At 44.5% G+C, this 22,027-nt stretch overlaps 1 protein-coding gene across 3 annotated transcripts; it reads right to left on the bottom strand.

Moving 5' to 3' along the window:
- Positions 1-649: 649 nt before the first annotated feature.
- On the bottom strand, positions 650-20,980 carry RASSF6 (Ras association domain family member 6). Of its 3 annotated transcripts, none has more exons than XM_072928935.1 (11): positions 20,961-20,980; positions 14,654-14,743; positions 10,275-10,353; positions 9,766-9,917; positions 8,056-8,147; positions 7,451-7,635; positions 7,246-7,347; positions 5,464-5,515; positions 4,821-4,939; positions 4,634-4,731; positions 650-3,464 (listed from the first exon to the last, which is right to left on the bottom strand). In XM_072928935.1, the coding sequence occupies exons 2-11, from the start codon at positions 14,722-14,724 to the stop codon at positions 3,389-3,391; spliced, it is 1,026 nt and encodes a 341-aa protein (XP_072785036.1). In that variant the 5' UTR covers positions 14,725-14,743; positions 20,961-20,980; the 3' UTR covers positions 650-3,388. The 3 variants fall into 3 exon arrangements, with proteins under 3 accessions (XP_072785036.1, XP_030128111.4, XP_072785035.1); XM_030272251.4 differs by lacking the exon at positions 20,961-20,980 and adding an exon at positions 19,253-19,504; XM_072928934.1 differs by lacking the exons at positions 14,654-14,743; positions 20,961-20,980 and adding an exon at positions 19,253-19,472.
- Positions 20,981-22,027: the final 1,047 nt, after the last annotated feature.

Raw genomic sequence — 22,027 nt, 5'->3', positions numbered from 1 at the left:
CCAGGTGCATCAGGAAATAAACAGAAATAAGCTCGTCCCTTTGTGGGTAATGAATTATCTTTTTCTCCATCACCCCTTCTGTCTCCTGTTCCCGTTTCCTAAGGCAAAACACCTGGATCAGGTGGGGGTCAGGGGGAAAATGTCAAGTCCAAAACCAAACCAAACTTGTTTTTCCAGCGGTTTCCATCAGGACTGTTCAGGTTTCCCCCCGACCCTCGGCCGTACCACGGGAGCAGCTTCTCCGTGCGACCCCCGGGGGTGGCACAGGGACCCCACCCCGCTGCTCCCCGGGAAACAGAGCTCAGCCCTGCCCACTATTGTAAATAACAAATATAGTGATTGCCTTTGGCATTTATGTATTAGCTCTGGCAAGTTATTATTGACCACAAAAATTCTGATAGAGTACAATTTATAATTCCTGCTCTTGATAAATTATAACCTGTCAGTTTATATATTCACCGTATAGCTTTTATAAACAGTACTGTCATATATACTATCCTACACTGCAGCACCATAGAGACTGTGAAATGTTAAAATGCTTTTTACACGTAACTAACTCAGAAAGTGGTGTAAAATAATTAGGTGATTTCCCACATTCGGGGACTGTCTTATCTGAAGCACAAGATAAAGGAAACAGAAACCAGAGCACCGGGGGAAAAAAAGAATTTATTGACCCTCATTATCAGGGAGTGAAAACACAGCAGGATGGCATCACAGGAAGAAATCAAATATATTGGTTTAATCTACAAGTAAAAGGTTAAAACCAAGCCAATGAACATCTAAACTCAAAGGAAGCTTTGAATATGCATAAATTCTTATGCCAATGCACGCAACGCTGCAGTGTAACAGAAGACAGAGAACAGGGTTTGAGGTGACCCCCTCACACCTCCGGCCCCTCCGGCCACTCACCTGAAGGCTCCATTGGCTCCTTTCCAGCACTGCTGCCTGAGCCAAGGGCATCTCCCCATCCTTCCTACCAGAGTTGTATTTCAGTATTTTTCTGACCAATACCAAGTGTAAGGCCAGCGTGGCTGAAGAGCAAAACCAAATGTGCATTCACAGTGATAAATGTGTCCCTGCTCTGCACACAAGTGTTGTGTACACCGTGCCAAGGCCATAGGACACACCCTGCCGCTGCCACCTCACTGAACATGTCACAAACACATCAGGCACTCTCCTGACACTATTGATCCCAGGGATTTTTCTTTTTCCAGCCTCCAGAATTCATCCAAAGGAGTGAGAAAATGCTGTCAGTGTAAGGAGCTGTACAGTTCATGGGAAGATCCTCACTGGAAAAGTGACACAAACGGCACAGGGAGCATTTAAAGCAAACCAAGTGCCAAAAAGCCATGTTTAGTTCAGAGGGAGGCTGAATCCCTGTGTGGAAATCCACTGAAACAATAAGCTAAGCTATGGAAATTCAGGGTATGGCTGTAGTCACGATTTTCTGGTATGAAATATTATTGTATTATCCCAAATAGTCACAGAACAAAACAAAGAAAGGCATTTTAAATCCTAGGCTTATGAGGTGTAAGTGCAAATGAGATTAATGTACAAATTCAGGTAAGGTATGGACTCTAATCACTGTTTCTGTGGTTAATGGGTTTGTGTCCGAACCCGAGTGACCCCCATTTACTCTATCACCTGTGTGTCCTTGCTGTGTTTCTTTGAATGTCCCAGAATACCCTGGAAGAAATTCTTCCCTTGCTCTTGCCTGTATTTGTCAAAAACAATTCATTTAGACAGCGCAGCACTCGCAAAGAACCAACCCCACAAGAGTCACAGCATGATTTCATTCACCCTGAAATCCTGGCCAACAGCATCAGCCCTGTGACCTGTCCCAGAACTGTCTTCCAGAAGCTTTCAGTCCCAATTCAGCAAGACAAGAGAATTTAAAGGATTCAAGTCTTGAATATCAGATGGTGGCAAAAATGACCTGTTTTAGGAAGAGTGGACATACACAGGGGATTGGAGAACCTGCTCAGAAACACCTCTTTTCCGCTCTGCTCTGCAAGAAATTATTTAATATTCCAATACTTCCATGTGGAGGCACACCCTGCTGCTTCAAGGAACTGTCACGTGTAGCTGCAAGCCAGCTGTCATTTAATTCCTACCTCTTAACTGTGAATTATTTTTATTATTTTCTGCCCTCTGTAATCCCTTGTCCCTAACCATTTTCCTGGGCAGGATTATAAACTGCACTTTGAAATAACACACTTGGTCCAACTTGAGGAACTTCATTCAGCACCTTCATCTTTACTTTCTGAATTCACATCCCAGTAACAGGATTTTGGGCAGCGCAAAGTTTTGCAAGGTGATTTACTCCACATAATTTCTAGGCAAGAAGGTTCTGCACATCCCTTTCCTCCATCACAACTATTTGTTACCTGCACAAGACAAAGGCAGCTGAGTTAAGGCGCAGACACCAGGTAAAAACAACCAGCTACTGCAGGAGGACAACGAGCTGTGAACAGATTTATTTTATTTACATCTCTGTAACTGGAGCTCTCACGTTGAACACAAGTCAGCCAGGAAGGACCTGGCAGCTGGGTGCTGTGCCCTGCGTGGGGGGCTGGGCTGGAGCCAAACTGCATCCCTACATGCAGCCTCTCACTGAGAACTTCTCAATTCCCTTTCAAACAGAAAAAACACAGGAAGGGACACAATCACTTATTCCAACTACAAAACCACTGAGATGCCTTTCAGGACCCAACAGTGCTCAGTCAATTCTTATTTGCAGTTCACTAGCGAGGTATTTCAGCAATAAATTCCCTGTCATTGCTAAGAGCTGAGCAGCTCCTAAGTGAGAGGGTTTCCAATTATGTTTTTCAAACAGTAGCTCAAAGCTTAAGCAGTTTCAGCATACACCAGCCTGAAGCCACTGGATTTCAGGCATCTTGCATGGATATTTTATAACTTAAATGAAAATTCTACCTGCAGTCTTAAATACATAAATACCTTCTGCCACTTGGCTCTACTGAAAAGCTTTCTGCTAATATAATACAGTATTTCTTTAACAGAGGGCTAACCATATTCCTAGTTGGCATATTTTCAATCAGCACATTGGTTATTGCGGTATTTTTCTATGTCAGCCTCTTGGTGGCAGGTCACACATCAGCAGGGTTTAAAGCTGAATGCTTTGGGCTTTTCAGAGGAGTTTTTGCCTAAGTTCCAAGCCAGATCCAGCATGCGCTGTTTCGGTGATGTAGCGCGTCTTCGTGGGTGCTTCCAGCCTGCACCCTGGCACTGCAGGAGTTAATGGTGAGCAGAGGCTTCTCCCACTTGGAGCTGAAGCCCCAGAAGGCAGCAGCAAGACTGCCCTTCAGCAGCCCAGGCATTCCTGAGAGGCTTCCAATGTTCCCCAGGGCAGTCCCATCACACTGTCCCATCACACCGTGGTCTCTGTTTTTTTAACACCTCGACTTCGAAGGTGCTGCTGGATCAACCTCTTCTCTCTTACATACCTGAGAGAGACACAAGGCATTTAAATAACCTCTGCAAACTTTCAGCCCAAATTCCAACATGTCAATGGTCACACGTGTGTCCATTCCCAGCTTTTGTGTCCGTGCCCAACGTTCCCAACGCAGGCAAGCTTATTATTTTCTAAACGTTTCCTGGACACTTTGGTTCAACATGATTGAATCATCCAGTAACAGATCTATGGCTGCTGTAGCCTCTTAGTGCTCTTGAGCTCAGAGGCTCACAAATATGGGAGCTCCTCTGGCTCGTACCTGTGGGGCATTTTGAGCTACTGCCAGGGGGATTCCTGTCACACACCTCAAGTTTTAAGGGGACATCTGGCACTGATGTGGCCTAAATGCTACAGAACCGAAACAGTACCATGTGTGGTACTGATAGTAAAAAGGTTTTAAAATCATGGGGATTTAGGGTTAAAAGGAAAAATAAGCTTAGTAGGCCCTGGAAAAATAAACACACTAAGCACATGAAGAACTTGTACTTGCTAGAACTGCACCTGTGTAGCTTGTACATGATAAATGATATAATTGTTAGATGTGATGATTGTTTAGTAATTAAATATAATTACTGTTTAATCATAAGAATAATCATGAGAAACTGTGGTCAGGGACCTAAGAAAGATCATGAGAAACTCATGTCAATGTATACAACAGAACAATATAAGTTTAATAATTAATATGTAAGTTATATAACGATAGAATATAAAATACGTTCAGCTCGAAAGCCGTGTCGGAGTCAGATTTGGGTCTGTACCCCTGATTCCCAGAGCTCTCAATAAAAGCACCTGCAGATAATCATATCCTGTGGTTATGTGTGTTCCTGAACGCTGACAGTACTGCATTTACCCTTTCAAGGAAATAGCAGCAAGTCCAGACCGAGCCAGTCAAAGGCTCGGAGAGCAAACAGCAAACAAAATAAAGAGGAGTTACCCCGAGGGTCCAGATTTTCTGAAGACCCCACTCTGTGTGTAGTCAGTATTAATTATGGACTCTTTAAGAGCAGCAGGACAGGGAAAGGATTATAAGCCCTTCCAATGCCTTCAGCCTTCCCATCACAGTGTTCTACTCTGCTCCATCCCCATGTTCTCCTTATGAGCCAGGCCACAACTGTACAGATTGCCCTGGACTCTTTGACGCCTCACTTTGTGTCTGTTTACCTTGCAGTTGTCTGTTGAATCTCCTGCTCCTCCTCTTCATTTATTCTGTGCAGAATGGATTCCAAAAAGGGAAGATGAAATGAAATGTACTGAGCAACCTAATAAGGAGAAGAGAAGAAAGGCACTACTATTAACTGTGGTCATTGAGAAAAACTCCATGAACTATGAGAAGTGAGGATATACGTACATCACTGCTGATCTCTTCCACGTCTCCATCCATGAGAAAGAACTTGGCAACCTTCTCAGAGGGCCCCTGCAGCAGCCTGTGCAGCAAGGGAACATCTCTACTCCTCAACTGCTTCTTTTCTGGAATTTATAAGCAGTGTTATAAAACATGTAACATGCCACAGGGGCTCCATCTGCCACCCACAGTCACGAGCATTTTTTTCTGACAGAGATCCCATACTGATTTGAGTGCAATTACCAGATACCTAACCAGTCCCTAATATTGAGCTATTTAAAATACCTACTTCCCCAGTTCCCTATTCTCTCAGGTGTTCCCATTAAATAATAATTATCAAATCTCCCTTTTCCAGGAAAAGTAAGAGTAAGCTGCTGTGAAAGTAAACTTTTCCCATTGAAGAGTGAGTACTTGGAACCCAGCATATGCAATCCCAAGCTGTCAGCAGAAAGGGCCCACAATACAATGATTCCTCTCCAGAGGAGACATTTCTGAAGGGTCCCCGAGAAGGAAAAATGCCACACCACACGCACAGTGCACAAACAAGGACAGAGGCCTGGCACGAGTCCTGCTACTCCAAGGGACACATTCCACACACACACACAGAATGATTAGAGGTGAAGTCCTCAGGCAGCAGGGGCTGGCTTACCTCCAGACGCATGGATAACGTAAAGTGCAAACTCATGGGGGCTGTTTTCTATCTGTGGGAAAAAAAAAAAGCAAATCCATTCAGGCTCACAGATCTTCCTAGCACCTCCCTCTCAGCACATTTTCGCTGTATGTCTCAGCTCAGAGATTTAGATCAGTCTGAGACAGGGACCCTGTCTGTAGAAGAGTTAGGAGACACTGGATCTAGATAAGACAGAAGGCTGTGTTGCCATGTTCACTGTGCCAGGCCTAACCCTTGCGTTCCCATGCTGCCCAAATCAGTAACGCACTGGAAACCCAGATCTTTCCTGCCTGCTTTCCTTGCAGCATCCTTAACTACTTCCTACAGCTTACTTCTCTCAGATCACACATAGATCTGCTATTTGTGTTGCCATCAAGGTAAACCTCTGTGACCTGACAACCACACTCAGAAACAGCAGAGCTGTTGAACACTTTGCAATTTATTCCCTACAACTTTACACTCTGCTCTGTAATTCCCTCCCTTATTACTCCTACAAGTGAAGTTTTCCTTCCAAGACACTCACAAGTCTTACTAACCACACAAAGTAATTCTGCAACAGCGAGGTCTCTAGACAAGTTAAATGGGAAGTTTAAGTACATTAAAGCATAAATTAAACACTAAGCAGGCATGCAAAATCAAGATATTTGAAAAATATGCAGCAGTAAGGGCAAAGGCCCTTCTTGTCGGAATCTGAGGTATTGATGATTCCGAGATTGTAGAAAGTCTCTGTCTTTCAGCCCCGCTGCCAAAGAAGAAGCCATAATTCGTCTGTGCTGGTTTCCAGGTTGTTTATTCTGTTTATCTCTAACATGTTCTGCTGCCCTGCCGCAGCTCTGTCCTGCAGGGCAGCGTGTGGGGCTCTGCCCTCAGTGGGATGGTACAAACATTAAATACCACAAACTACCTGTGCTGGATTTACAATAACGTGCCAATATCTGTCACCTACGTTGGACAGTGTGTCCCCAGCCTAAACCAACAGAAAAGTGCCAACACTACAGTGAAACATGGAGGGCATGAAGAAGGAGGAAAAGGACAAGGCACACCCAATTCCTCCATCTTGTCCCCTTTGGACCCCTAATCTAGAAACCTAAAATTTTACTTTTGCACCCATGCCACACTTAATTATTACTTATATCAAACACTCAGAGCTTGTAATTCATCCTGTAAGATTGAAAACTCTTTTCCATTGACAGAGATCACAGACAGTGTCTCTGGGGGCTCTGTGCAGGGGGGTTCCTGACCCCTGCCAGGGTCCCAGACCCTCCAGGGCAGCCAGAGGGAAGCCCTGAATTCCCACAACTTCTGACCACATACAACGCTGTTTGTGGGAGAGGGTTGCAAGGAAACTCCAAGGGGAAAAAAAAAAAAAAAATAGCTTCAGACAGCACGGCACTGACACTGAGCAGTGCTTTTAGCTCCAACCCTCCACATCTTTCCATACGCCTGGTTCCAGGAGCAAGCCCATCCCAGACAGACACGGGTGATCACCGCTGTTGTTTAGCGCGGCGGCGTTCGCCCCGCGGAGCAGGAGGTGACAGAAGCGCCTCTGCACTTCCCTGTTTCAGCCTCTGAGAGCCATGAAACACTGGTATAACAAACCCAACTTATGCATTTAAAATTGTCCATCTGGGGTTTTATTTACACTCTGCCCCAAGCACTATCCTCGTCCAGCTATCCCCCATCTTTTGCGCAGCGCTGGAGTGCACATCGGAATGAACGTTTCCAGAACACCACCACACCTCCTCCTGCCAGCAGACTTACCTTAAACTTACGAAGCAACTGTTCTATCACTTGTCTGGTCCTCATCTGGCTGTTGATTCTTATTTTGGTTTCTGACCCAAAAGCTGGAGTGAAAACTGATGTCTGGGAACAAGAACAGCCACACCACGACATGAGCATGAGGCACAGCTCTCTGGACAGGGTGCCCTGTCCCTCAGGTGACAAAGCCAAGCCTAAAATTTCCTACCTCGTGGTTGTAGAAGTGGCCATTGATAGAGAACCTGTGAGTTTCTACTTCTGTCCTGGTGATTGTGGGGAGCTTGGTCCTCCTGCGTACGACCGTGGCTTCGCTGCTGGTCCGGGGCAGGGTGGCACAGTTCAGCTCCGGCTCCCTCCTGGACTTAAGAGTGTGACTTTCATAGTATGGATAACCTGGACACAACAGAACCACACGTCGTGTGCAGCTGCTTGCCCCTGTCAGCACCCCCAGAGGAAGGAGGCTCTCAGTGAAGGGCTTCATTTACTATTTACTATTTATTATTTTCTGGGGGAGTGGAGCAGGAAAGGAACAAGGCAATCAGAACAGGCTGATTGCAGTGGTTGCAGTTTGATGTTTTGGTCCCTTGGGAATGATTTCTTGGATAAAAGCACAGCTCATTCCCACAAGGTGCTCACCGAGTCACCTGCACAGCCCTAACCAGCCCTGAGCCAGAGTTTCCCCAGCTTGCAGTACTTGTTACACAGAGCAAAGAGATTTCCCTTTGCTGGTAGGGAAAGCCTGATGAGTGAGATGCATTTAGCACTGTCACAGAACACAGAATTTTTTGTTAACCTGAGAGCACAGACACTAACTTGGCTGGAGGTCTGGCTGATCCTCAGTAGATTTCAGTGTATCCCCGCTAATGTGATGGAGGTCATCAAATTCTCCCCAGCGAGTCATTCCCCTGAAAGACCAAACGTGTAGTTATCATTGACTGCTCCTCGTTCACTCAGTGATTTCAGTTTATCCTGTGGCCAGGGTTCATGCCATACATTCCTGTTCCTGCTCAACCTACAGACTTCAGCATGTTAATTTTAGTTTAAGTCATAACAAGATCAGGTATTACAATATGGTATGACCAGGGATCCCAAATGTAACACATCCAATTAAAAACCTTTCGAACACCAACCAGGACACAACTTAAACAACTTGCAGTAATTCCTGATCTGTTTTAAAGCAACACCCTGGATTAATCACACTCAGACTACCAGGCAGGCACACCAAACACACATATTGTTGCCGAGTAGTTACAGAACACAGGTCTGTTACAGAGGTTACATTACACAGAGCCCCTCGTGCTGTCCAAACCGGCTGTGTATGAGAGCGGGAAGTTCCATCCAACCTTTCAGAAAACCTGTATTCATGTCAATATTTCCATAAATCATTGCCCAAACTCTTCAGCATGAGGTCTTCAGCCAGTTACTGCTCTGACTGAGAATAAACCAATTTGTAGTGCAATATTAAAAATTAATTTCATATGTATATATATATATATGTATTCTCAGTAATATTCAGCTACCCCCAATTTACATTTACAAACAAGATCTCGGTTGTATTCTACACATTTACCAAGTTCGTTTAAGATCAGACAGCCAAGCTGCTCTGCATACCTTAAAGCATGTCAGGGCAGCCCCACGTTTCTGGGATCATGAGTGAATGTTTACTTTAGTATACAAGTTTCCACCAGTCAGAAGTTTTTTAAGAACTGCCCTGCAGGCCATGTGCACCCCACACCACCTGACCTGGTCAAGATAAACAGAAAGCCAAATCTGCCTAAAACTCAGGTTCTTTCCTAGTTGCTCCTGTCAAAATTCATCCCTGAATTTCAACAGCCAGAGATGGGGAAGAAGACTTTACTGGAATTAAATCCTCAGTGCAGTTCCAACATGTCCCACATACAACCTAAGACAGTAAGTCATTAGAAAAATAAGCTCTGCAATACACAATTTATCAGGGAGTCATTCAGGGTGAATGTTGGTTCTGCCTCTATATTACAAGATTAAGATTCAGCTCATCAAATTCACCAGTCAAGGCTGGGGAAACAGCATTCAGAACAAAGAAAAAGTACACTGAGTACCTGCATCAGCTGAGCACAGCACACTGGGATATACACTGGAACAGCTGCTCTGTGGGCATTTTAAGAGGTTTTTACACCAAATTTTGCACAAAGACAGTATTCTTCCCTGACTTGAACTTCACCTGGGCAGCAACAGTTCCAGACCTCACATACCTGGGAATGTAAGCTGGGACAGACAATACCTACCAGATTTTGGCTTCATGCCATGGTGTGTGCACCAGCACCAGGCCTTTCAGGGGCTACCAGTATCGGGTGTACATAGAAACACAGGTGCTACAAACACACACCCTCCTGCCCAGAGGAAGCTGTTGAAAGGCTCTGCTGTCCAGCAACCACCACAACTTTTGGGGAAGCTGGGACATCCAGCACAGCCAGCCATATCCATTGAAGCCACAACATGAGCTATCTTGCAGTGCTAGCCTCCCTGGGGAAGTTCATACATTACCTTTTACTAGGGAAAACCCCCACATTCTCTGTTGACTTCAGGGTTACAAAAGAGGGTATCTGCTTCTCATCCTGAATTTTTAATCGGATCGGATGGCGCACTCCCCAGAATATCGAGAGGATTCCTTCAATGAATGGCGTGCTTCCTTCTCGCTGGAGAAAAACAGGGAAATAGTGCTGCATAATAATAATAATATTATGCATAATACTAATAATATATCTCCTCTCAAGGTAACAGGAATACAATGAAATCGCTGAGGCTGACACAGCCCTGGAACAGATTACTTGGAAGAACACGTAACTTCAGTTTTGAGCAATTTCCAGAACAGCCAAAGCTGCAGGCTGACCTGATCAGTTCAGGAAACCAGTTCTGGTTTATTATATTAGATGGGACATGTAGTGCAATAACACCACTACAGCAAGTGGAGCTGGAGTCCAGTGCTGTGAGGAGAAGAGAGCACTAATTTGTGATGTCCAGATTAGTGGAGTTTCTCACCCCTAAATCCTTACCTGATTATAAGTCAGTTGCAGATTCTCTTGATCTGAATAGTAAGAGTTATAATTCTTCAGAAGAGAACTGAGCTGCTCTCTAGAATAAAGATCACAATGAAAAACAAATTTTTAACATCTCTGTAAAATGCAGGTGGTATGTGGTAGGGTAACACCCCATAACTGTGCTACCCACTGCATCCTCGTATAGGTTTATTAATGATCCATACATCATTTTCTGAGAGTAAAGTTTTGTCAAGTTACTGGGTTGCTCATAAGCTGCTTCTTTAAAGACCCAGAGGAAATTTAATTAGTCAGTCTCACATGACCTTAATAGCACTGCCCCAGCATAACTCGCACTTTGCACCTCCGTAGCAGTCACGAGGAAGAAGCAAACAGAACAACATCCCCATGCACCCACCAATGCTGCAGGTTACTTTAACTAGGCTACACTTGGCTTTTCCTGCATGATGGCTTCTGTTCAGCTTTCATACTGCTTCAGATACATTTTCTATCTTCAAACACCCACAGGATGTCTAACATTTCTATTTCCCTCTGCCTGAAATGAAACAGCTTTGCACCACATTTTTGCTGAAAGGAGAAAGGAAGGCAATGAAGAGAACCTCTGCCAACAAGCAAGGAGCCATAGAGACAAAGCCAGCTGCAGCTCAGGCTATGGAGGGCTGAACAGTGACAGAATTAATTGAAATGCATTTCAAGGCCATCGAGAATGAAACACTCTTCCCCACACCATTTAAAGATGATTCAGACTGTAATTCAGGGAACAACTGCATGGAAGTGTACAAATTCTTCCTTGTGGACTAACAGTTACAATGGTTTCATGTCCAGCCTCACAGTCATGTGTGAGGACACCGAGTTTGTTTCCAAACAGTGCCTATTATTTCCACACTTGTGGGAGCTGTTGGAACACTGTGGGAATCCAGGGCTTCCCTCTGGCTGCCCTGGCAGGTCTGGGACCCTGGCAAGGGGTCAGGAACCTCCCTGGACAGAGCCCCCAGAGACACTGTGATCTCTGTCCATGGAAAAGAGTTTTCAATCTTACAGGATGAATTACCAGCTCTGAGTGTTTGATATGAGTAATAATTAAGTGTGGCACGGGTGCAAAAGTAAAATTTTAGGATTCTAGATTAAGGGTTCAAAGGGGACAAGATGGAGGAGATTGGGTGTGTCTTGTCCTTTTTCTCCTTCTTCATGCCCTCCATGTTTCACTGTGGTGTTGGCATTTTTCTGTTGGTTCAGGCTGGGGACACACTGTTCAACGTAGGTGACAGATATTGGCACATTATTGTAAATCCAGCACAGGTAGTTTCTGGTATTTAATGTTTGTACCATCCCACTGAGGGCAGAGCCCCACACGCTGCCCTGCAGGACAGAGCTGCGGCAGGGCAGCAGAACATGTTAGAGATAAACAGAATAAACAACCTGGAAACCAGCACAGATGAATTATGGCTTCTTCTTTGGCAACGGGGCTGAAAGACAGACTTTTTACAACCTCAGAATCATCAATACCTACGGATTCTGACAGAACAGCAGGCCCACAGATCGAGCACATAGCACCTGCAAACTCTGCAGCACACGTTCCTCAGAGAGCTGCTGAAAGTATTCAGAACTCATGTACCATCAGAAACACGATTACAACTCCTCCATCAGTTTTAAATAAAGAGGTGCCCCAGAGAACTGACAGCCCAACGTGGGGGCAGGCTCCAGGAACATGGCTTTTCCCCTGGGCCCAGGTGTCCACACACTAGACAGGAACCAGGGACAGCCAGGAGGGCAGGTAACACGCCCAGGCTGTGCTTGGGGCAGAGGGCCGTGCAGAGCATGAACATGGAAAGCTTTCCCTGGCATACCTATCCCTCCCTCTCCACTTAAGAAACAGGACAGTGTCCTGTTGCTTTAGAGAGCCTTTTCTCATGGTGAGAAGGGAGAAGATCAGCTGGGCTTTTACAACTAGGAGGTAACATGAGGACAGGGGCTGCAGCATTAAACTCAAGGTTCATTGCATTCCCTGCTAATTCTGTGAATGTAAATTATTTACTTTACAATACTGCAATCCCCCACACAAAATATATTTTTAACTAGCTTTATCAACTGGATTCTAAACAATGATTTCCAACATCTACTTCAACATACTTTGGTCTTAAATCCTCAGAATTTAGCAAAAGCACTAGGTTGAAATAGCTCATTCCAGGTTCTTTGTGTCTCATGAGCTGTGAGGGACTGAATTCAGGTCATCCCACCAAAAGGGAATGCAAATAGATTTGGATATGAATCAGGTGCAAGCCCAGTTCTGATTACGCTGGCTACAGGCAAGCAAGATGAAGCACACCTTGCCCCACACACAGGCAAGCTCCAGATGCAACTCAGGATTACCAGACAAGTAGGAGACAGGCAGTTCTGTCTGACAGATGTTGTGACAGACCTGCTGATCCTGCTCAAGTCTCTGTACTTCACAGAATTTGGCAATTATTGTATTGACAGCTGCTATCTGACAAGTTTTTTCCAAGTAGGAAGTTGGGAAGGTGAGCTCCCTGAAGATGGATTAGAGATACAAAAGGAAGTGGGTCACACTCTGAGGCCCACCTATTACTCTTAATCCACATTGACTGCAAAGGCAAATAAAATAATAGACTAACAGCAGTAAGTTGTCTGGTAAGGATCATCTCTGAAGCAGATTCTGTTTCTCAGAGCAAGCTCTCAAGATTTCCACAGAGTTTCTTGCCTTGTCTAGGAAAACTTGCCATTACCTTCCTCAGAAGTTTGCATAAGTAAACCTTCAAGGTTTCAGCCTTGCATTAGTGCAACCAACAGTGACAAACCACACAAGCAATTAGAAAAGCCCAGAGGGAGAGATTAACAGCAGCTCACTCTGACTTGTTTGTCCTTGTGTAGTAGAAACATAAGAAAAAAACCATTTTCCTTCCTTCAGCCCCAGAAGGGAATATGTGCCCCAGCCTAGTTCCGGGAGTAGTCTTACTGTAACACATCTTCCTGCTGCCCTAACCTAGAGACAGATACCATCTCTGCTGAGTTTGGCATCTGGAATATCAGCAGTTGTTGTGACAACAGCCAAACACAGCCATTAACAGAAACCAAAGCCAAGTAACTGGCAGAACTACTCGCCCCAAAAACATAACATGGACTGCAGATTCACCACTTTGTTCAGTAGCAAAAGCAGGATACAAAGGAGCTGCAAGATCAGGTGCCCCAGTGGTAAACCACAACAGAGCTCAGGCTGCTCTCTGGAAGCACTAAGCCAGGACAGCTCACCTGTGCTCTCTCCTGCCCAAGCCCTACAGACAATTTATATGAATATTTATGGCAGTTATGCTGGAGACGCAGCAGTTCAGCCAGCCAAATAATCTCACAACCTTTGGTCAGCCTTTTGATCCAGCCATTGTGCAATTCCCCAAACAGCAAGCTTGCCCCATCAGCAAGATTGCAGGATAGAACTGGAAGAGAAGTAGTGTAACAGCAGATTCAATGTACAGATGAGGGATCACAGTCTGGAAATTGCATTGGAAGCAAGCCTGAGTGCATATGGAATGTCAGTGGTTCTTGAAACACTCATTTCCCTTGATGCAAGGTGAAGAAAGTTTAAACCATGGCTGCCATGCAGAAAGGTCTCAACTGGGATGCACATTTCACAGGCAAGTACATAGAGGAATAAAGCCCCAGAGACACTGGCTCACCTGGTACATTTCCAAACGCTCTTGCACGCCAAGTTCACACACATTAATTACCTCTGACACAAAAGCACTGCATCCCAAAGTAGCAGCAGTATAAAGGAAAGAACTCTTGAAGAGAAAGGGAGTGATGCATCTGCTGTCTGCAGGTGGCTCAGAGTTTGGGCAGCAGTAGGAAAAATTCCTCCCAGGGAGACTGAACTGTGGAAAAGCATCCCACAAATGACAGATTCCAATCTTTTTCTAGAAGTAGGTGAAAGAGACACTTCCTCTGACCACAGCAGAGAGCCAGCAGCCCAAAAGTCTTTCTACACAGATACCCTGCAATCCGGGGCTGCCAAACCCCCAGCTGCAGACAAGCTGAGCTCAACTCTGGAACTTATGGTCAATTCCAACAGATTTCCAGGACAGAAAGGTCTTCTTCTCTAACCTGTAATTTTATTTCAGAATCGTCTAGAAGGGCTGTCCTCCTTAAGGAACAAAACCCACAGACCCAAAGGCTTAATGCTCTGTTCTCTTAATTCCATGTCAAGGCCAACTCTGTTCTGTAGACAGGTTAAACTAATTTAAGTGGTAGGGATTGCTGTGGCTACAGGATCAGCTGTCTACAGAATCCCCTGTCAAGGAATAAAGGTGGAATAGCTTGAAAGAAAGCAGCAAACTCATTAAATAGTTGGGGTTTTAATAATTTACCTGGTCACGAACTTCTCTTCATTGATGAAAACAGAAGGCAGATGCTGTGCCTTCATAGTCACTGTCTTCATTTACTCAGAAGAGATGAATCTAAGCAAAAGGTGAAAAAAAAGTAAATACATCCACTACTGCTACTACAAAAGGTGGAAGAGTAATCAAGCACAAAGCTTAGGTTTGCTAAGTGACACAGGCTGGGAAACTCAAGCTGAGGGCTCATTAGACCATATTTTGACTGCTTCATATTTTGCCTTAATACCCAAGTATTTCCCACTCCTAATAAAACAAGCCATAAGCCATTCCTGTCAAGTGTATAACAGTACCTTATATCCCAAGCACTACATCTACCAGGACTTTCTCAAGCAGTTTTGGGACTACTTTAGCTCCAGGATTATGCTGGAGTTGTTAGCAGTCTGAGACAGCAGCCCAGGCACTGGCCAGGATCCATGTGCTCACTATAGACACAGGGTTAGCAAAACACACTGTGACTCTGCCAACCCCCTTCATCCAGATTCCTAAAACTAGGCAAGGGAAGGAGTGGTGATGGTTAGCACTGTCCTGCAGGACACCCAGAAAGCAAGTGGAATAGCAAAGAGAGAACAAGATGGTAATTTCAGGGAGGTAGCAATACAATTTACAGATCTCCACGTTGGGATTCAAGTCTATTATGCAGGCAAAGAGCCAGAGCCACGAGACTTCAACAATGCATTCCTCAATAAACTTAATTATGGAGTCTAGGCTCTTTCCTTCACCCCCAGGTACTAGAATAAAAGCAAGACTGAGGAGTTAACTGAACAAGTGGTATCACACATGGCTGGGGAAAAAACCTCAAAGAATCCCATGAAAAGCAGTAACATCTCCAAAGACTGCACTAAAAGTTGATCATTCCACTTCCATTTCTCTTATTTGGGCATGGTGACAGAGGAATTTGGCTCACAGCACCCAGTGTGCATTGTCCCTTATGCCAGGGGATTGACTTGAATCCGATTTCAGACTGCATTGGACAGGGCTTGGTCAAAGATATCTGCAAAGTAGTTGAGTGTCTATAGTCCCCATGACAAGCAGCCTTCCAAAAACCGATTTAGGGAACATTCAACCTTGAACAGATCATGGCTGGGCAAAGAGTAAACACCTCACTTCTGTGTACTGCACTACTGAGCTGCTTTTTTAGATGTCACCAATTTTCCATAATCACAGATAAATAGCTTCTAAAAAACAACTTATGTGGACAAATGAGAAGTTTTGCATATAAAAACCATGATCTTCACCCTACAAAATATAAAGGAAGTTATTTAATAACCCCTAAAACCAGAGTGCCCTACCAAAATGAACTTTACCCGAGCAGCTGGTGTTTCTAGCAGTGCTCTATGAGGACCTCACTGAAAAGAGCAGCACTCCCTTTGTCCTTTGGGTGACATCCATCAAGACAAAAACATACCTGCAAGCCAAACAAGCCCAGGGACTTCTGTACAGACACGAGTCTGTGTGTGAGGAATACACTGCTGTATACCACTGCTTGGGTTTTCCCTCTGAAATGACTTGAGTCACCACTGGCCACACCTTGAAATCTGATTTTATGTGATTTACTTAAGACCTCTAAGTGAAGCAGCTGCCTGTGTCAGTGTGATTTCAAGCCATTTTCACAAGATGCAGAGGAGTTTATGTACTTTGGCACCTGAATAAATGAATGTACACTTCAGCTTCCTCACACCTGTCAGGAAACAACATGTTAAGAGCAGTGGATAGCCAAGCCACCTCCACCAGCTGTAGAGCAGCCACACCAGCAAGCTCCAGCACCGCTTCACTGCTTGTGGGTGCACTCTTTTCTACACTATTTGGCCTTAAAATGATTCATCTGAAAGAAAAAGCTGATCTCTGCACATGGAGAGAAGTGACCTTTACACACACACAAAAGAGATGAACACTGTTTCCATATGCAGCGGGTGGCTCCTAGTAAATTATTTGCCTTAAACACCTTGAACGGATTTTAAATCAGCTGGGTGCCATTAAAGTGCTGAAAATAAAGTGAACTGGAAGAGTGGGTGGTGATGGGGATAATTCTTCACCAACACCTTTCTCTTTCTCTCCATCATGGCTGCAACATTCAGGAAAAAGCCTTCTCTCCTGTGGCTGGGGGAGAAGCACAGCTCTCGCTATCTTCTCCTCAGTTATGTGATCTGCTGTGCTTATCAGCCTTGTACCAAACACTTCCACACCACCAGCTCACTCCAGAGATGAACCTCTTCTCCCTGGACCCTTCCCATGGGCACACTGTACTTATTTTTAGCCAAGACCTAAACCTGTGGGTTGCCACCACGCAGTGACTTCCCCAACACCAGTACCTGACACAACAGATGCCAGGATGTTTGCACTGGCGCTCCCTAAATCCACAAAGCTGTTAGATTTCCCATCACCTCCTGCTGTCTTGCTGCTTTCCATGCCACTTCCCTGTAGTCCTTTTGAGGAAGCAAGCAGAAGTGAAATGCCTTCTCCACTGCTCCCTTTGATTTGAACTAACCAAACCATGCTAATTTTCCAGCCACTCCAACCATATTTGCCTGTGTCATTTATTCAAAGCCATCTCCTGATTTACTTGGTATCACACAGGTGTCTTTACCATTATGTTAAACTGGACTAGAAGGGCAGAATTTCCTCAGATAGGTTACACCTGGAAAGTAGGATCTTGGCTGGACTAAAATGCTGGCCTGAGACTAAGCCAAGGAGAAACCTAATGCTTGGAGGAATACTGACCGAAGCCTGAAATACGTCGTGAGGGAAAGCAAAGGGAAAGTCAGGAGGAAATGAAAACTGGGGAAGCTGCAAACTGAGCATTTCTAGAGGAGGATTGCAACTATTGGAGGAGTCTAGGAAAAGCAAAGGGAAAACAGACCAGTGCACATTTCAAAACTGCAAGAGCATCAACACGTCAGGGCACATGACAAATTTCACAAAGGTAATGAGCTGTACTTGTCTGTAAGATTCATATCTTACCTGAAATGTGGTTTTTTTTCCCAAAGAAAAAGTCCAAGAGTCCGTGCAGAAGCAGGCAAGAGGACTTGCTCCTTTTATTCAGTACAGTGATATTTAAGTCACTTACTTGAGGGGACAGACCAGGGACAGTAGAGTGCAGGAATGACAAAGCAGAAGTTAAGAGCAAATGGCTAAACCGATTTTTAGAGAAGGACAGGCAGCTGCAGAGGAGGGCTGGAAGGAGAGGGACACCTGGGATCCAGAACTGAGCCAAGCAGGAGCAGCAAGGCAGCACCTCAGCTCCTGGAACAGCCTGGATGTGCTTTCTGGTGCATCCATCTATTGAGACAGGGCCCGCAGAGCCAGTGCTAGAGAAACCAAAACCCCAAACCTCAGCAGAGACCCTGAGGTATTTTAACCCAGCACTCCCCAAAGCTCTTCCAAACCCTCAGAAAGCCAGGATAGGGCAAAACTCTTCCATTTCTTTTACAGAAAGCACAAGGCTCAGCTGCCTGTTAACTCAGCTATCAACTACACACACAGAGTATTTTATACGTAGGCACAACACCATGTCCAGCTGAGTCATCTTCTGAACTCACAAGTGCCTGGTATTCAGCAAATTTTTCGATCCTGATTGGTTTCTATAAAGATGAATTTAAGATTTGTTCAGGTCGATAAACTCAGTATCAGCAGAATAATTTTACTAGTCACATACTCTAATTATTGGGCTTTACATTCCCCTTTTTTGTAATTTTCGTTTAAGTTAGATGTCCCTACCACCATAGAAAAAGGTGGCAATTAAAACAAAGCACTTACTTTGAACAACTGTGTTTTCCCCACGAAAAAAAAAAGGGCTTTGTTTTTTTCTTGAGCTTTCAGATTTCTTCACAACTTATTTTGATAATTAGCTGTCCAGCACAGAGCATTAAGAGCACTCCTTGATTACAAATCACAGCACAAGCCCTCTACTCAGTATCAGCAAAATAATTTTACTAGTCATATACTCTAATTATGGGGCTTTACATTCCCCTTTTTTGTAATTTTCGTTTAAGTTAGATGTCCCTACCACCATAGAAAAAGGTGGCAATTAAAACAAAGCACTTACTTTGAACAACTGTGTTTTCCCCATGAAAAAAAAAGGGCTTTGTTTTTTTCTTGAGCTTTCAGATTTCTTCACAATTTAATACAGAGCATTAAGAGCACTCCTTGAGTACAAATCTCAGCACAAGCCCTCTGCTTAGGCAGGCTCGGAACGGGATTGGAAGAAAACAGCGGTAAATTGGATTATGCGAATATGGCCCCTTAAGTTTCCCAGGGCAAGGCAGGAGGAGCAGACACGCTCTCTCCCCTCGGGCTCGCACACATCCCTTCCAAACCCATTTTAGGAGAAGTCACTTTCTGCTCGCAGCCGAGCGGCACAAGCCCTTTCCAGCCGCCGAAAGGATCGCACAAGGTCGCGGATGTCGCACCGAAGGAAGCGGCGCTACCTGTGCCCGCCCCGTGCCGGCTCTCACCAAGCCCTCAGGAACTTCTGGCGAGCATTTCTCCTTCCCCGCGGAGGGAATGACCCCAGGGAGTGCTCCTGGAGTTCGGGGTGCAGCTCACCCAGCTCCAGCCGTCCTTGGCACTCACCTGGCCGGGATATGCGAGCAGGAGAAGCGCGGCAGGAGTGTCACACGCCTTCCCCCGAGTCCCCAAAAAGGCATGGCAGCACGGCCAGGGCGCACCGCCACCTCTGCTGCTGCTGCTCATTCCTACTTGGCTTAACAAACTGGGAACGCTGGAAGCCCGGGACACTCCCCGCACCTCGGTGCACGTCGGGAATATTTACCTATACCACAACTTTCCTTTCTCCAAGCGCTGACAGGAGCCCGCCCTTAGTCACGGTTCCACCTCCAGGAGGCTCCGGTTAACGCTTTAATCACTCACTGGGCAAGGGAGGCAACCTGCCGACTACCTGGAATCATCCTGTGCCCAAAGCACTTTAACCTCTTCTGCTTCCTAATCCATTGGATAAAGTGTTATAAATGAAAATTTGTCCAGCCAAATCAAAATGAAAAATATAAAATATTTATTTTGCAATCGAATTCTATCTAGCCAGCCACAAGGAAAGAACAGAGCCGAGCCCGGGGTCAGCCCTGGGTGTGCAACAAGGAGTCAGCCTCAGCAGAGGTTCCCTCTATGCCCACACACCTCCATCCTGGCACAAGCGGTTTTTATAGGAAAAATTCCGCCCGAGGCCAAGATTTCGGCAGTCAGTCTTTTCTTCCATTCAGAGTCTATAGTTTAATAAGATTTTCTTTTTTGGTGATGAGGGAGAACAAATCACTGTCCAGAGTTTGTTGAATCCCTTAATGAAATTTACGGGAATTCGGGAAGGCTTCATTCACATGTATCTGCCCAAGTATTTCCATGATATCCATCTCAGGTCGTTCAGGAGAACGATCAGCACCTGGGGTTTCTGTATCTCCCCAGCCATGGCCCATCTCCTGGCCAGCTGTACCTTCTTACTTGTAAATCAGTTTCTAATATACACCCGGTCTCACCTGTGAGGGTGGGGGGGGGAATCCTAATACAAACGTGTATACTCTAACAAATATTCAATATTATATATATATATATATATATATCATATTAGAAATGGTGCAAATTATATCTACTAAACATAACATAAAGTATGCTTTCCCTCAGATACATGCCCATCTTCAGTGTTTGGGGCAATAAGTGGCACAATCCATCCGATCTTTACACAGATTTAGAACATTATGACAAATTGTGGCAGCATAGCTTGATCCCTTTACCCCACACAGTTATTTTTGCTGACCTGGGTAATGCCCTTATGAATATTACTGGGCAAGAGCTGCATCTGTAAGAAGGAAAGCATGGCCTCTTACTTTAATTGCTCAGCAGTAAATTGCATAAGCAGATGCTTAAACTAGAAAAAAAGAACTGAACCAGGACACACCTTCACCATTCCTACGTTTGCCCGTCTGTTTCCAGCAAATAATTTATTCACCAGATCAATCCCAAAACAAGAAGTTATTGGGCCACAGGGAAGCGCAGGAAAAATGCCAAACCTGAATTTGCCTTCAGACCCATCTTATTCCACTGATTCATATCAAGTTAATTTTGCTTTATATAATTTGATGTTAGGGAGAGGCAGTACAGACTCAAATACTCAAATGTTTATAACCAAGTTTTGAAAACCCAGTGTTTAAAGTACTTAGATTCATGCAAAGATGTCTCAGTAAGAAATTATTACCATAAAGCAAAGAAATTTCTAATTGTAATAAAAAACTACGGTTCCCATTTTCATAAAACCAGATGTGTTGGTCCTTACCTTGGCCTGGGCAACGTGGCTCTGGTTTGTTTCTAGTTCTCTCTCACCCTTGAACTCTTCCTACCAATGGGCAAGTTTTGACCTCATCTGAGTCACAGAAAATTACCTGCTGAGTAATTGGGAAGGACTGGTCAGTGCAGGCTGGGAACAGGTATGGGGAGGGGAATCAGGTCCTCAGGGCCACAGAGCAAAAACTACTTTACTGTCAACTCCAAGAAACAGAAGGCTTTGATCCCTTTCATAGAAATTAAATAATCAATGCACAGAGACTATTTTTTTGTCTTTCATAATCAGCATAGTTTGCATGGCCTGGGAATTTATGAACAAGTCACAACTTGGTAATACTGTTTTACCTCTTGAGTGAAAGGGTAACAATAATTTCTTTAGAACAGGCAGAAAATGTGATGATCCTGGAGTCTTTACAGACTGTGTTACATTTCTGCTCCTTGCATGATTAATAACTAGGTAATTTTAGGTTAATAAGTAATTGGAAATTTGAGTTAAGCTACTTCATAACTTGGCCTCAAACCATTAACAAACACACTGCTAAAGATAGGAGAGAACCTCTAACAGGAAAAACAGAGATTCCTGTTCTATTTTTGTAGTAGACAATCAAAATAAGCAGGCTGCCATGGCAGCATCACACACATGTGCTGCACTTCCGTGGAAGGACTTTGATAAACACAAAATATTCCTTTGTTTCACAGTAAGAAGGAAAATCCCTAATCCTGTTTGCAAACACTTATTTCTAGACAACCCATTAACTTCAAGCACAGAAAATTCTTCCGGGATTTTCTGAGCCAGCTACTCTAATGCAAAAGGAGAGCCTCATCTGAAAAGACCTTAATTTGACCAAAAAAGCGCATGTGATCAATTCTTCCATTCTCATTACAAATGCTACCAGAGTGGTGGCATGATCATAGGAACAAATCAAGAAATTAAAACCTGAATTTAGGCTGCAGAGGGCCTCCCACTCCTTAGCAAGATTATTTTCTGTCATCACAACCAAGTGCCAACAGCAGTACATGTTCTGGAGCCACAACTGATAAGCACAGAAACTAGAAAAT

Source organism: Taeniopygia guttata, chromosome 4 (genome assembly GCF_048771995.1).
Source record: "Taeniopygia guttata chromosome 4, bTaeGut7.mat, whole genome shotgun sequence".
In the NCBI taxonomy this organism is placed as follows: domain Eukaryota; kingdom Metazoa; phylum Chordata; class Aves; order Passeriformes; family Estrildidae; genus Taeniopygia; species Taeniopygia guttata.
Note: the sequence above shows the minus strand (reverse complement) of the source record. Positions and strands in the feature narration are given on the sequence as shown.

Coding starts and splice junctions, on each gene's coding strand:
- RASSF6 (XM_072928934.1), bottom strand. CDS start 19,326: ATGCCTTTTTGGGGACTCGGGGGAAGGCGTGTGACACTCCTGCCGCGC. Junction 8,148..9,765: donor GGGGTTTTCCCTAGTAAAAG/GTAATGTATGAA, acceptor TTGGTCTTTCAG/GGGAATGACTCGCTGGGGAG. Junction 7,636..8,055: donor TCAGCCAGACCTCCAGCCAA/GTTAGTGTCTGT, acceptor TGTTGTGTCCAG/GTTATCCATACTATGAAAGT.